The 16,561-nt window shown below is 37.3% G+C and overlaps 1 protein-coding gene across 1 annotated transcript; it reads left to right on the top strand.

The window, feature by feature from the left end:
- The first annotated feature begins 1,627 nt into the window (after positions 1–1,627).
- On the top strand, positions 1,628–16,302 carry LOC140244234 (thioredoxin reductase-like selenoprotein T). The gene is made up of 5 exons (XM_072323869.1): positions 1,628–1,885; positions 6,143–6,380; positions 6,871–6,958; positions 12,064–12,169; positions 13,340–16,302. The coding sequence occupies exons 1-4, from the start codon at positions 1,731–1,733 to the stop codon at positions 12,165–12,167; spliced, it is 585 nt and encodes a 194-aa protein (XP_072179970.1). The 5' UTR covers positions 1,628–1,730; the 3' UTR covers positions 12,168–12,169; positions 13,340–16,302.
- The last annotated feature ends 259 nt before the right edge of the window (positions 16,303–16,561 follow it).

The raw sequence follows: 16,561 nt of genomic DNA, 5'->3' as shown, positions 1-16,561 counted from the left end.
CTAGTGATCTAACCCTGTAAGAATTACTGACAGATAAGGCACATATCCAATATCCAGCTATCCGTACTTAAAAAAAAAATCCATATGAACGTTTTCAGATCACACTAGGATCTGGGAAAATCATTTAGAGACAATACACTTATTAGAATAAGCCCTTTCGATGATAGAATTACACACAACAAATGAAGATCTATATTTTCAATATGTTTCATCAGTTATTTAACTACAAATTAATTTTAAGGAAGCTTTCCTTTTGAAGCGAAATGGCAGCATGAGTAAAGTAAAGTGCTAACCCACTCATGAAATTTTAAGGTGCTACGACAAACTATGAACGTTGATTAATTTTCTTATCGGTCATTATCAAGGCACAATGCTATACTCCTAAAACCAAGCAGTGATTGTGGTATTTTAGAGTCCCGTTAAGATCAACAAAAATAAAAAACTGGCGAAAAATGTCATGATTAGTAGAATTAGCGCAATAGCGAAATAGTGCTAACCCAAACAGTACAAAAATTAACAAAAATTACTCATTAAATGCTTCAAATTTCATCTATGTTTATCTCATCTCCACTTTCATAACTGCCAGAAGAGTACAGGTTTATATAATATGATGAATCACAATTACTCATTTTTTAAATGAAAAAGTTTGGTCACTGTCCACATTTTCAGACACCCTTCTGTCTGCTACCATCGTGGTCGCCATCTTGAAAAGTGTGGCTTAGCGCTATATTCCTGTTTAGGGCCTATAGGCTATATAAGATCTGATTATTTTTGTGGGCAAAAAGGTGCCTGCATTAAAAGCCCACTTATTGATTGAATTTCAAGATGACGTTTTTATGGATTATAGAGCAGTGATTCAGGATGGTGTAAATGCATGTACATGTAACTCATTTTTCACCAAAGTGTGGGTTAAAACTACATTGAAACGACCCCCTCAAAAGCTTAGGACCAGAATAAATTTAATGTATTTTGTGCAACGGTGGTGCGTGTACGAGGTATATGGAATAAGTTTTGCTAACGAGTGAGGAGTAATCATGAACACGACTGTTCTTAGTAGGACATTCATTCACGTAGGTTTGAAACATCAAGCATGGCCAAGATGAAAAAGATACCAATTATATTTTCACAGATTTATTTCTTTAAAAAAATATATATACATATATATATATATATATATATATATATATATATATACATACATATATAAATATATTTTTTATATAATATATAATATAGTAAGTGTATAGGCCTAGCGTGTGTGTACTAGTAACCAAAGTGACATCACGTTTTTTTTTAATATTTTAGATATAACTCTCATGAAGACACATTGTGTGTTTGCCAAACCCTAAAATTTGATTCAATTTTCGTCTACATCGCAGATGTTCCTCCTCCCACTATATGTGCTGCCCTCAAGAGGCTACCGTAATAGACACGTGTACAATACATAGCGTGTATTCGTACACTGTACTACATTCATGCAGTGCTGCAGCTGCGTGTGTCATGTGATCTGTGCCCAGTGCATCATTGCGTCATACGTTCACGAAACAGACTGAACTCACGAAAAGCCAAAGAGGTTCTATATGTACACTACATACACATAGCACAAACACACATACCGGCAATTGGGAAACGAAACAACACAGAAGACTGTTGGTTGGAGATCGAGAGGGAGCGCTTGGAGGAAAAGCCCCGAGTGTTGGTGTACGTTCACGCACAAAAAAGTCGCCATCATGGCGAACCTCACATATATTTCGTACACGGCTATTGTGCTTTTCCTTGCGTACATGTCCTTCCGAGAAATTTCATATTCAGAAGCGTCAGTCGAACCCAAGATGAAGTCAAAATTGTCACAATTTGCAGCGCCAACGATAAGTGTAATGTATTGGTAAGTAGTGCGGTAACTACAGTGTACAGCGCAGTGGTCTATCAATTACAATAGTATGAACTATAAATGATTCTGAACGCAGTAGAGATGGTGCACATTTACTGCGACCAGCGCTATACGCATAGCGTATTTACCTTGAATTTACCTTGAAGTGCCACACCTCCATCTTCACGTAGAGATTGCAAGTGTGGCAGGGTTTAGGGAGCTTTTTAGCCCATTAATAACCCAATTTAGACAATATCATTTTGAAGGTGAGGAGTGTCTGTGACTGGATGACATCTTCTGGGAGTTTATTCCAGCTGTCTACCACTCGTTGGCTGTAGAAGTGTTTTCTTACGTCCAATAATAATAATACATTACATTGTAATGCGCTTAATACAAATGGAATTAGACCAACTTTCGTCTCTTCCCTGTGCGCTTAGAAACCGATCCGGACGATAGCCTCTTTGAAATGGTTGTTTGAAGGTTAGATATGAACGTTCAAAACTCGTCTTTTAATATTACATGAGAAAAAGTACCGATGCACCCTTTCGGCAAAACCGGGGGGGGGGGTAATCATGTAGAAATGCACACCTACCGTTCGCTTCGCCGTTTGTAAATCACATTTTGTGCAGCTATTGGAGATGCTAAATTGAACCATATCAGAGAGTTTTCATGGAATTAGGAAGCTGAAAAGGTAAGAAAAAAGAGAAATCGGAGTTGAAAAGTACGTCGGTCGCGAACATATGTCCCCGACGTAAAGTAGTGCACCGATTTCGCAGAGAACGATGTCAACGATTACAATCGATTCTGGTAGTCTCTAATTAGCCGCTTACTAACCATATCGAACTCGTGCAATGCATGTAGCCCCTACTTTCTTTTCTTCTTCTTCTTCTGGTTAAGTCTGCCTCCTTCAATAGCCTGAAGATTCTTGCAGACTGGTGCTATTTACATTATAATACAATTTATTTACAGATATTTACAAGCACATAGAACATTTGACGAAAACAACTAGCCACCGTGATCAACTGTTAGACGGTTTCGAAATGATCCCACAGATGGCGCAGAAACAATGTCTGACGACAGGGAATTCCAGTTCCTTACAGTTCTTGGGAAGAACGAATGGCGATGCGATTCAGTTCTCGAATATGGTACCTGATAGGAGTGTGGTTGCGAGGCTCTCGTTAACTGAGTAGCCTGTTTGATAATATAGTCCTGTGCTGAAAGAGGAGTAAGATTATTGTGTATTTTGTACATCATAATTAACCTGTCATTTTCTCTGCGCTGTTCCAGAGTGGTCCAATCAAGTTCTTGTAGCATTTTGGTGACACTTGAGGTGTTATGGTAGCGATTTAAAGTGAATCGCGCAGCTCTTCTCTTCTCTTCTTTTCTTCTCTTCTCTTTTTCGTATTTTTTCCTTATTGTTAGCTCACTTGAGTCGGAGGCTCAAGTGAGCTATTGTGGTAGTTCTTTGTTTTCATTGCCACTATCATGATTATCACTATTCAATTTATTGATCATGATTATTCATACCAGGATTAAAGACATTGATCCTTTCTTTAAAAATTGTGGCAAGTATCGATTTTAGGGGTCATGACAAAAGTTGATAATAATAATCTCATTTGAATAGTGTTGAAGGGATTAAGGAGAAGTGGAAGAAAAAGGTTAGGCTATTATCCGTCCATCATTTAGTCAGCAAAAACATTGACAGATATACAGTCACACACAGGAGAAAATTACGATAAAAAACAGACGCATCAAAATCACTTTCTTCCACATTTTACTGTACTGTCGAGCCCACGTAATTATTGTGGTGAAACACCAATCAAGCGGCTGTATCACAGACTACAACGATCGATTATCGTCGTTATATCGCTCTTCCACATAATCGATCATCCATCATGCTACGCTGACACAGCCGTCGATCGGCGTACTTTTGAGTCAAAATCAGCTACTTTTCTTCTGTAATTGACTATGAAATTTCATGAAACCATCAGATATGGTCCATCTTGACATTTCTGATAGCCACAAGAAGTTTTCATTGACAAATTAGGAAGGAAATTGTAGGTGTGCATTTCTACATGTACCGGGGGGGGGGGGGGGGGGCTTTGGACGAAGGGTGGGGTTCCAGTCAACGCGACGCGACCCAACGCTCCCAACGCACCCTTTCGGCAAAACCGGGGGGGGGGGGGGCTTGGAAGAAGGGTGGTGTTCTCATTAACGCGACGCGCCACCACCCAACCCACCCTTTCGGCACAAGCCCTACCGGCTACAGGTGTATGTTCTTCCAAAAAATCAGCTTGTTGACATTTTCTTCCAAGAGCTTAATATTCAGGGTTACACTTTTTCTTGGAACAAAGATCTTCCAACAGTGATAGTTTATGGCGAAAATAGTATTGATCAGTTGATCCAGAACTTCACCCGGTTTTGAATAGACGATCTAGTCTAGACCTAGAGATCGTAATACAAGCCTGTAGGCCTACTTCTTTTTGTGAATCTCTGTGGCTAAATGAACATTCTTCCCCAAATGGTGTTAGTTCGGTAAACCGTTAGTTCTAACCTGATGGCTGTGTCTACAGCTTTACAGAGAAGTCCTAATTCTTCATCTGAGCTGAGAGTAACTGCTTGCTTTCAGCTCATTTGTGATGCATGCAGTTCATACGTACAGATACATGTAGGCCCAGGGCCGGCGCAGCCGTGGGGCCGTGGGGGCTTGGGCCCCCACACTTTTTGTGCACCATACATAGGAATACATAAGGTGTCATCACTTTGGGCCCCCACACTTTTTTCAACCCGGAAGTACGTAAGTGGCACTCAAATGGAAATAGAGATCTTGAAGTATGTGTTTTCTCTGAAGACCTTTTTTTTATACACCCGGAAATGGGAGGGGAGAGAATGAGCTGAGGACCTTTTTTGTTTGTTTGTTTGCTTGTCAGCTGAAGAAACCCGAAGTGGACGGGGAGAGGGGAGCTGAAAGGACCTTTTTTTTTTTTCACGGAAGTGGGCCCCCCACACTTTTGAAAACACTGTGCCGGCCCTGTAGGCGTACATGTATATGTATAGTCAAGTTGTAATTGCAGATGATTTTAACTGGAGTGACATCAGTGGGATTGATTGCACCAGTTTCTAAGACTTGAATAATCCTACTGTGGATAAATGCAATTTTTGGAGTATTTAGAAGATTGCTTTCTTTTCCAACATGTTAAAGGGGGTGTACATGTACAGTTCTGGTTGAGGTGAGGATTTAGCTGTTGATGTTTTGTGAGATATTCAGAAACCACTCTATGGGATCAAATGATCAAAAAAACAAAATTTTTCTGGTCCCATACGTAACGCCACATATTTTCTTCTTTAGAATATAATTGTGAAGGTCATTTTTCTCCATCTTTTACATGATTATACTTCTCCTAGATATCAATCACCATGATAAAGTTCAATATGATCAAAGACCATTAAAGGGAACGTAAACCCAAAGAGCAATGTGGATTGAGCGAAAGCAGTAACATTAGTAGAACACATCAGTGAAAGTTTGAGGAAAATCGGGCAATCGATGCAAAAGTTATGAATTTTTAAAGTTTTGGTGTTGGAACTGCTGGGTAAGGAGACTACTAGAGGGTATGACGTATGAGAGGACTACAACATGAAGAAAATATAAAGAGAATTCAATAGAAATTCATTTTTCATGAAAATTACACATTCCATCAACTTGATACTGACATATGTTAGGGGTAACACTTATTACCCCTGCTTTCTGAAAGCGGTTAGTCAAGTACTCTTTCATTTTGCTATAAAAGTGACTTTTTGTGGAATTCCTTTTATATTTTCTTTATATTGTTGTCCACTCATACGTCATAACCTCTAGTAGTCTCCTCATCCAGCGGTTCCAACACCAAAACTTTAAAAATTCATAACTTTTGCATCGATTGTCCAATTTTCCTCAAACTTTCACTGATGTGTTCTATTAATGTTAATGCTTTTACTCGATCCACATTGCTCTTTGGGTTTGCGTTCCCTTTAAGGTATTTTTCAGGTCATAAAAGTCTCTGAATGTCCCATACGTAACGTGCGTGTTATCTTGGACTTGTCCATATCCAAAAACAAGGTGAAACAGAGATCCTAGTAAAAGCTAGGTGTGGCCTGTCGACTTTTATTATTGGATATGTGATACTCTGCTTTTATGTAGTGTGATGGTATTTTTTTTTCTTTTAAAGCCATGTTGAATCATATGTCTTCTCTTATGATGATACAATGCATTTATCTTTCCTGTTGCTACCATAGCATTTCCTGAGGGTACCGACAGGTCTTTGAGGAGTACGCTTCCCGTCTTCATCAGCGTTACCCCGACCTCAAGATCGAAGGAGAGAATTTTCCTGCCCACCCAATTCGTCAGTACCTGGCCTCTTTCCTAGGAGTGGCCAAATTGATGCTCATAGGCATGATTGCATTTGGCTATGACCCTTTCCCTCTATTTAACATGGAAACACACCATATTTGGACTTGGGCACTACAAAATAAAGTGAGTTTTAGTCTGACTGTCATTTGGTGGTAAATGTTTAGTCAAAATGGAACAAGCTACATTTCATAGGAAACGATTGCCAATACCATAGTATAGCATACCGTTCCTGTACTGAGTGATGATTCTAAGAAGAAATGCTGCTAAAATAAGGGACACATTGTATCATTGTCAGGGCCATTTATCATGCATGGCTAACTGAAATCCCTTTCCTTATGTAAGTTCAAAATACAATGTAGGCTGCTTAAAGTCATGAGGGATGCATACAAAATGTACAACTGTATGTATGCCTGCAGTTTCATTGGCAAGCTACACTTGTAACATTTCGTCTCTTTTCCTCTCCAAATCTCTTGTCACAGCAGTGATTGAAATTGTGCAAGAATTATACGCGTGTATGCATTCATCTGAGAACATACATGTACATATATTTGTATTTCATCCATGATACAATTGTTGTGAAAGGAGGCTGATGTATTCTTTGGTTTCCACACAGATTTATGCCTGTATGATGCTATTCTTCATCAGTAATGCTATTGAGGGACAACTGCTTTCCACTGGGGCCTTTGAAATTTCATTTAATGGTGAGTTTCTACCGTAAAGCAGTCTATGCTAGAAAAAGATTCACTTCAGCATTTACCATGTTGCCAAATTGTGTTCCATTAGACTGTTTACCAAAGTACTGTACATACATGTAGCTCGAAAATAGCCAAGGCTTGACACTAACCTAAAATTGTGTTTGATGGCCTGTTCTGGCCAATACAGTATAAATTTGGAGGCCCGAAAATGATACACAGGAGCCCAAAATAAAAGCATTAGAGTCGGGGCACCAGTTTGCTGCAGGGGTCCAGTTTGCGGCACCCCTAGGAATATCTAACCATATCTTCAAAAGTAGAAGGGTATTCTTTTTCCTAAATTGTTTTATTTGAAAAGCAACTGAAGAGCTTTCTTTTGATACCAGAATCATGAAATAACTCGGATGATGGCCTGCATAATTCTAATCTAAACTGTCTGTGTCATGCTGTTTTTAAAAAAGTATGACTTTCTTAACCAAACGCTAAGATTTTATTCTGTTGCTAGGCAACCACCATCATCCCTTGTTTGTATCTTTATACAAAATCTTACTATGAAAAGAGGCCTGGCATGGTAAGGATTCCTTGTGTAACTGTGTTAAATATTCTAAAGTTCATTTCCTTTGTCAGTTTGAGGATTGCAACAGTGACCAAAATGTCGGGGATGGGTTAGGGTTAGGGTTAGGGTTGCGGCACCCCTATGGGATTTACACACATAGCGCTATTTTACATGTCAAAATATGTGGAAATTGATGAAATACATGCGATCTTGAAAAACTATGAAATCGTGAAGGATCGAGATAATGAATCCAAATAAAGTGTTCTAACAAGCTGAAAACTAGTTGGACCATCAAAAAATATTTGGTTTTTGCAAAATTTTAATGTTTGAAGAAATCAGGGGACATTTTTGTGTGGGGTGCTGCAAACTGGACCCCCCTGCCGCAAACCGGGTCCTCTTGGTGGTAGCAAATTTTCTGCATAAGATTGATTATTATGACTAGGGTAATTGTCCACCATACAAAATTGTGATGCAGTGTCAAGAGGCCTTTGGTACGGTATGGTACCTCTTCCAATAAGAAAAAAAAAATTATTTACATGTGTAATTTCTGTTGCCCGTTTTACCAGAATACTACTAAATACCCTTGAAAAGGCCTTAACCTGCTGCAAACTGGGTCCGCTACTCTATATAAATGTAACAATCCATTTCAATCTAAGTTCCCTGATCTGGCCACCAAAAGATTAATTTGGTGGCCTGACACCAATTTTTAGCGTCCGTGGGCCACTGCTTACATGTGTATGTTGAGCCCTGGTAAAGCTGTAGTATACAGTCCTCCCACTGATTTTTGATGGTTTTATTCTATTTCAAAAGTCATGAATCTGAATCTGGATGATGCAACTCTTGCATCCTTGAGGGTTTGTTTGGGGATATTGAAGATGGCTGCCAGTGTGGCAGCTAAAATGTGAAATTCCCATATTTTTTTTTTTTAACAAATGGTGAAAAATTGGAAAAGAAAAAAATATATGACCAGATTTTAATTATATGCTTAATCCAAATATGGATTACCCAACTCATGTATTCTTTAGGATTTTGAGGTACAGGGGAAACTTGATATAAAGAACACTGCTGTAACGAGATATCGGTTATTACGAGGAAATTTTCCCGGTCCCAAATTTCCCTCCACACAAGTGTATGCAAAACGCTACTCTTATAACGAGATCGGCTATTACGAAATAACTGCTATAACGAGATAAATTTTGTGATTTCCAAACAAAGAAAAACATAGTTCATCAAACCTGTTATAGCGAGGTAAAGCAAAATCTCTTCGGGTAAAGCTTTACTTCGCCTATGCAATCATGTTCCAAGATTGTAAAGCTCGATGCGATGAAAACCGTCTTGTACACCAAGTATTTTCTTCAGTGCACTCCACCTAGCACCGCCTGCTGTATGTGTGTGTGTGTGTGTGTGCACTGATACATGCAGAGAGTGTGGTAGCACTAGCAGTAATATATTGCCCTATGCAATACATTCATGACATCATCATGACGTATAGCAGGTGTGAGGCAATCTGATGCTGTGATTCGTTTTTCTACTCGGGAATTCCCCATCTTCACACACGCGTAGGCATAATGTACATAACAGAATGTGTCACATACACACACAGCATTGTGCAGAACATGTTCGAGTTTTCCACACACAACACACACTTGTCATAACCACATACCAATTCACAGATGATCGTGACACGATTGCAAGCTACAGTATACATTTACAAATTCTAACATCCATTAAGAAACACATTCTTGATACAATGTATTGGATTTAATTGGCGAAAAACATCTTCTCACCCAAAGAGGTAAGTAATTCCCTCACTCACAGTAAACATTTACCAGGTTATCATTATTGATTGAAAGGTGATGGGTAGTCCCACATGTGCTCATTAATGTCATTTTGTTATGCTTTTTTCATGCCTTCTGATATAACGAGATATTGGCTATAACGAGGAAAACGACGCGGTCCCGACCATCTCGTTACATCGAGTTTCCACTGTATGGCCACCAAAAATTGGAATTCCCATAGTTGTTATTTCCATATAAACAGTAAAAATTGAAAAGATTTGACGGTTATATCCTATTTCGAGTAGGCTAAATCTGAATCTGGTTGAAGCAACTCTTGCATCCCAGAGTTTTAGGATACCTAAGAAAGCCACCAAAAAATGAATTCTAATACAGTGGACTCTTGTTTTAACAAAGTTCTCGGGACCGCAGGGTTCGAAATTGGCGATGGTCCGCTGGCCATTGGCCACCCAAAATCACGTTGGACTAGCTAAAAATCGTAAAATTCTGAAGTTACTAGTCCGTCTGGCTAGCCAAAATATTGCTTCAGTGTCAAAATTGATTCTAAGTAGTCCGCCTGGCTAGTTAAAAAAAAAAAGTTAAGTGCGACCCCTGCGGCTGTTCACCGGCAGTTTTCTTAGTAGAAATTTCGTTATAACCAAACAAAGTAGAAAGACATAGAGCTGATAATGTTGCGGCCTGAATTTTTACTTGTTTGTAACTGGAATTTCGTTATAACCGTGTCGTGTTCATTATAATGGCAGTGCACTATATAAGTAATTCCTTATAAGTGGTGAACATAGTGAAAGTGAATTGATGGGTTTACCCTATTTTGCTGGCGCTGAATGCGAATCTGTGATGCAACTCTTGCATCCATGAAAGTTTTGAGATGTTCAAGATTTTTGGTGGCAGTATAGATTTATACTTATTTTATGAAAATATATTCTGTTGAATAATCATTTTCTTTATCCTGTTTCATTTATTTAAATTTATCATTATTATTTTTGGGGGGAGGGGAAGGTGGAATTGAATTTCCAGGCTTCATGTATAATAGATAGACTGACTGATGTTTATAACAAAAATGCATAATCGAGTTACAATTATTGTAGCATGTACAACAAAGTACTGTACAGTGTACATGTATACTTTTATTGATCTATAAACGGAACATATGACCTTTGGGTGTAAACTTGTGTAATTTCCAGGACTACTTTAAACAATATTACATTGAAGGAAACTTTGTCACAATGATATTGAATAGGATACATGTTTCTACAAGTTGATTGTTTATGGCGTGGTATCAGGTAGTGCAGAGTGCTGGAATCTGATGTCCTCATGATGAGTTGCCCTCTGCCCTAATGCTGTTCTTTCTTGTGAAAAGTGTTGTTATTTGTCACTGCATTTTTATGCTACTCGGAGTGTTTTTATGGTAACTTGAAGCAATGATGAAAGGCAGTAAATTGGAAAATGGAAGGTGGATTTATTGTGTAAAACTCTACCAGGGACAGTACACCAAGCCTCTAATGGCTTGTATGCAGCTTTATATTGAATTGTTGACCAAAGGTAAGGTGGATTAAGGATCAATGTTTGTTATATTTTCCATTGTGTAGGAATGAAAGAGAAATGTGGATTGACTGAAAGCAGCAACACTAATAGAACACATCAGTGAAAGTTTGAGGAAAATTGCGACAATTGATATAAAAGCTATGTATGAATTTTTAAGGTTTTGGTGTTGGAACTGCTGGATGAGGAGACTACTAGAGGTTATGGCATCATGTGTTGACAACAATGTAAAGAAAATATAAAGGGAATTCCACAAGAATTAATTTTTTCATGAAAATTACACATTCTATCAACTTTACAATGACATACAGATAACCGACCATGAACTGTATTAACTGTTTACCTGTACCTCGGTAAGAAAATATTTTGTCATGCCTTGCTGCTAATCAGTGATACAGGTGAACTTACAGTACAGTGTACTTTGTATAAACCTTTAATGAAAGCAGACAGACCTCTCCTTTCCCTTTCTCCTTTCATCTATCCTATCTCTATGCAACATCCCCTCCATCCTATTCTCTTTCCGTTGTGTATTATGTACGGGGGCTGCAGGCAAATCAAGCCACGCTTATGTTGTAGCCCCACTGTATTATTCATTGTTGTATTACATTTGTATACTGTAAAAGTGGAAATTTTCGCGGTGTTGAAATTTTCGCGCATTTCGCGCAACCAGAAACTAGCGCGAAAATAAAAACACGCGAATATTTTTGCTTGCCATACGTTCCTGTGCATGATGTCTTGATTCCGCGGAATTAAAAACACGCGAAACTCTTCTGACCTGGCCTAGCGCGAAAAATTAGTCGCGCGAAAATATCCACTTTTACAGTAGACTATAAGTAATACAACAATGAATGTACATTGTATTGCTGTACATTGTGTAAAGTCAATGAAGAAAAAAATATTCTGTGAACAACTTAATGTACATGAATTTGCATGTACAATGATACAGAAACCAATCAAATATGTTAAGGGTAGCAATTTTCTTTGCTTTCTGAAAGTGGTTCTAAAGTCAAGTGCTCTTTCATTATGCTAGAAAAGTGAATTTTTGTGGAATTCCCTTTATATTTTCTAGATTGTTATATCTTGACAGGAGAAAAAAATAAAGGTCGTTTCTGAGTATATCCTGGTTGATGTACAGTGTAAAATTTATGTGTTGTGCATGTGGATGGAGTGCTCTTTTATTTCTGTTTCTCAAAAATTTATGCATTTTATGTTTTTCCTAGGCATGCCAATTTGGTCCAAACTGGAATCTGGCAAGGTGCCAAAGTTTCCAGAACTTGTCCAAATTCTTGAGAACACCATGAAATTGAACTACAGACAGATATAATGGTGAGTTGATGATTTTGTGTACAGATGCAGTGACAACTTGATATGAAGAGATCTGATACAGTATATCAAAATACTCATATGACAAACTAATTTCTCTGGTCCCAAAGAAAAATCTGCTTTATTTTGTATTGTTTATTTGTAACATAGCAAACAAGTTTTCTGGTCCCAAGGATCTCCGAGTTTCCAGTGTACAATGTATGTATTTTTGTCATTGCAGGTGTACAGGCAACAATTTAAAGGCACAATTTACCTTTTGCATATGAAACAAAAACCCAGCATTAGTGTTTAAAATAGTTCTAAAATGTGATTTAATGATAGAAACAACCACTGTAAAAATTTGAATCCGTGTAATCGATGTCAAGTGTTGTTAAATACACAAAATATAAACAACAGTTATAATAAAAATATTTCCAGACTAAAGCGTATACAGTTACGGTTTATTGAGAAAAACACTGATATCTCCTTATATTTTAGGCTTTATTGCAAAAACTTTATATGGTAGGATGTTTTATGATACAACAGACCTACACATATGAATCAAATGTGATATCTTGAACATTTTTGAAATCACTGCTCCCAAAGGTAAACTGGACCTTTAATGATTGCAGGTATTCTTATGGCTTCTGCAGTCTACAGGGAACGTTACTGTATTAAATTTGCAGTTTTCATTGAGCATTCATCTAACAAACATTTAACCCTAATACTTGGAGGGAGGGGGGGGGGGGGGGGGGTGATGGGGCATTATGCCCCCCATCAAATTTTTGTCGGTGCTTCCTAACGCCTTGATATTTCACGACATTTTTATGTGATCCTACATCCCACACATTTTGATACAAAATTTATAGAAATCGAACCTACAAATTAGTTTAAGGTAAGGGTGTCAGATTACGTTAAACGAACACATGTTGCTGAAACTTCACTATTTTTACATATGACACTGTTTAAACCTATGGACAAAATCAGAAGGTTTTCCTTTCCTTTATATTTTCTAGAAAGTGGCAGATGACACTGTAGGCATGTATTATGAAGTTGAACACTGTATTTATGGAGCAGCATACATGTCTTCAGTTTGTATTGTAGGTGGTTAATACTGGTACATGTTTAAAAGAACAGGCCAAAGGCCACATATTGCAAACATGAGATTTCATCTGCTTTATCTTTATGATACAGGAGTGGAGCAGTCTCTAGCAAGCCATTGGGGAAAGCTCATTCACAGCCAGTATGTTCCGTTGCTGTCAGTTTTATGCCATTTGAAAACTAGAGTTCCTCATCTTCTCTTTAAGATGAATAGAGTAAAACTTCCAGCTTGTCAGTATATCTACATTTGTAGATGATAGTATTAGTTAATCTCATCTCATGATATTTTACAGATTCATACTGTAACTTTGGTATGATTTATTTGTTTATGCATGTATGTATTTCAGAGAGCTTGGAGAGAGTGCTGTCTAGATGGGTGGGGATGGATTAACTCCATCTTCTAGAGACTGAACTGAAATCTTTTAAAAGCCACCTTCCTTTTATCTGCCATGAGAAATAGACTACTTGATATAATGAATGACCCTGTCATGGAGATTTCATACACGCAAAACATTTAACTGCTACTGAAGACTGAGGAAATACACACACACACACACAAAAAAAGGCATTTGTGAGTCGTGTTTTTCTCTGACCACTGTACTCATTCATGGATGGTTTGAGTTTTTACTGAGTGCTCTATTTAGACATACAACTGTATTTGACTTTTATGTAGTTTGATGACTATATAGAAACACAGAATGTGGGGAACTCTGGTGATTTGGCTACCTCTAATACAGTGCTGACACTATGAAGGCTAAGGCAGAAAGCGATCTTGAATGAGACGCATGCTTTGGCTGGAAAGACATCTATTGACGGGAATAGATTAGTCCACTGACAGAGGATAAACCTGACACCTTCAACGGAACAACTTGACTTCAATGAAACTTTTTTTTCTTTTTTTTATGTTGAGAGAAAGAAGGAGAAAGAGAGAGAGAGAGAGAGATATGCAAGTGCACACAACATGACCAAAGTGCATTTGTAGACACTTACTACTCAGTGAATATTCTTGCGTGTGTGTTGTAACTCTAAGGACGGGAAATATAACATGAGAAATCACAGAAGATGATTGACATGAAAACAATTTTTAATTTTTACATATAAGAACATCTGCAAGTAATGTCCAGTGGTTTATTCTATACATTTATTAAAGGTGCTCTTATATCATAATGATAAAAACATGCTATTCGAAACTGACATAACCATTCTCTTGCAGGAACATACAAAGTGTTTATGCAGGGCATGACTGACCAATATTGACTGTAGTTTTGATGAAGTGTAGTCAAGGTTAAGGTCAATTCTGACATTTTGCTGTGTGCACATGTAAACGTATCCCCATACGAAAAATGTGTGGATGCATTCTAGTCAGATAATGCGTAGATAGATTTTTGCAAAATCACAGAATTATCTGAAAAAAAAGCTACTTGTCACAATTACAGTTTCTTTGTTATGCCTAAGTACAATGCTTTGATTTACTACTCGAGTAATAATGGTTAGATGTATTGATAAGGGTGTGTGAAAGGCAACAGAAACAAGGAATTCCTAATTAGAATGCACAGTAAATTAAGTTTCAAAATTCAAGGTGAGAGGCTAACATAAAAATTTTCAATCTTTGTGATTTGAAGTAATGGGATGTACGTGTACATACACTGAAATTTTGAGAGTAGATGAAGAGATTAATGTCAAACTGTAATTCATCTCATCATGGATTTGAGTTTACAGAATGCAGAGGCATGGTGTATATGTCAGACACGAGCTTACAGCTTCAGTGTTATTGGTATGCCCTTGATACTACAAATCTATCTTATCAAAGGTGATGTAATAGCTAGACATCAAACATTTTAATCTCCCATTTGTTATCTGCAACATTATTAGATTTACTGACATTTACACTTAAAAGAGAGGGTACATTTGAATGCTTTGATTTGCTGTTGCCTTCCACATGGGAGACATTTCTTTGTGTGTAATAGGATAATTAACAACACCAACATGTATTTGTAGGAGTTTGCCAAGTTACTCATGTTACCCGACTAACGTGTATAATTTCAGACTTACAAGTAATAGGCAGTCGCTCCTTATAACTCATGAAAGTTTGACAAAAGTAAGTTGTGCATATGTAATGTAGCAACATAATAGATATGTAGTGTCCTTCATGTTGAGATATTAGCCTTATGTAAAAGTGATTGTCCATAACAAAAAAAAAAAAAAAACCCACAAGACTGATGGTGCAATCTAGTGATTTATAGCTGATGTGTAAATTCTATTTTAAATTGGAGTGAGTTGGATATTGTATATGTTTGAAACTCTATAATTGAATTATTTGTCAGGATATCCAACTACATCTAGTACACATAATTGCCCAAGAAAGAATAAAACTTGCACAAGTAAAGATATACATGTATTGTTGGTGGGTTGACAAGAACTAGTATCTCAAATTTTGATGAATACAGGTGTACAAATCACTGTTTTTTTTTTGTTTTTTGTTTTTTGTTTTTGATTAATTGTCACATACTCAGTTAAGTGATGCCCTGTCCAAATCCTGTTCGGGTACACGTAGTTGTCTTACCCAAAAGTATTACGACGCCACAACATGTCAAAGGAAAGGCAGTTCCATTTGTAAAAGTGCTTTGGCTGTCATTATGTTTTTTTTTCAGTCTCCTGAACATTGTACATTTTTGAGATGCTGTACACGGATTTGGTACCCCAATAGTGACATGTGACTGATGTGCTTCTGTATAAATTTAGACATGCTTTTTCTTTATCCAGTTCTATAAGGGATGGTGTACTACTTGATTTGTTTATGTTTCAGTTTGTGCTTTTCGTTAAATCTGTTGAAGGTGTTTTGTCTGTATGGTAGTGGAAAATGATTTGTGAGAATAGGCTGCACAATTTTTTTCCGGGTAAGCTTGTTTATTTTATTTTACATTTATGATTTACCGGTTATGCATGTTTGACTGTTTGGACTACCTGAATACTTTCACCTGCTGTTTTGTAGTACAGTACATGTAAACTGATGTGTACTCCTGTATGTCAAATAAACTGAGAACCAATAAATGTAATTTCCCCGTGAAAGTGTGCTTATTACAGTGTTGTCTGTGACTATCAGGTGGCAGTGGGAATGTTTTTTTTTTTTTTGTATTTGTATGTTTTATTGATTTCTTGATTACAAACAATACAAATTACACAATATTATGAACATATGGAACAAAAAATAAAAATGAAAATAAGAATAAAAATAAAAATGAAAATAAGATCATCAATAAGACATAAAAACGCAGTATCATTTTGATCAATACACAAATTATTGTGGTAGTCACC

This window comes from Diadema setosum, chromosome 21 (assembly GCF_964275005.1).
Source record: "Diadema setosum chromosome 21, eeDiaSeto1, whole genome shotgun sequence".
NCBI lineage: Eukaryota > Metazoa > Echinodermata > Echinoidea > Diadematoida > Diadematidae > Diadema > Diadema setosum.
Note: the sequence above shows the minus strand (reverse complement) of the source record. Positions and strands in the feature narration are given on the sequence as shown.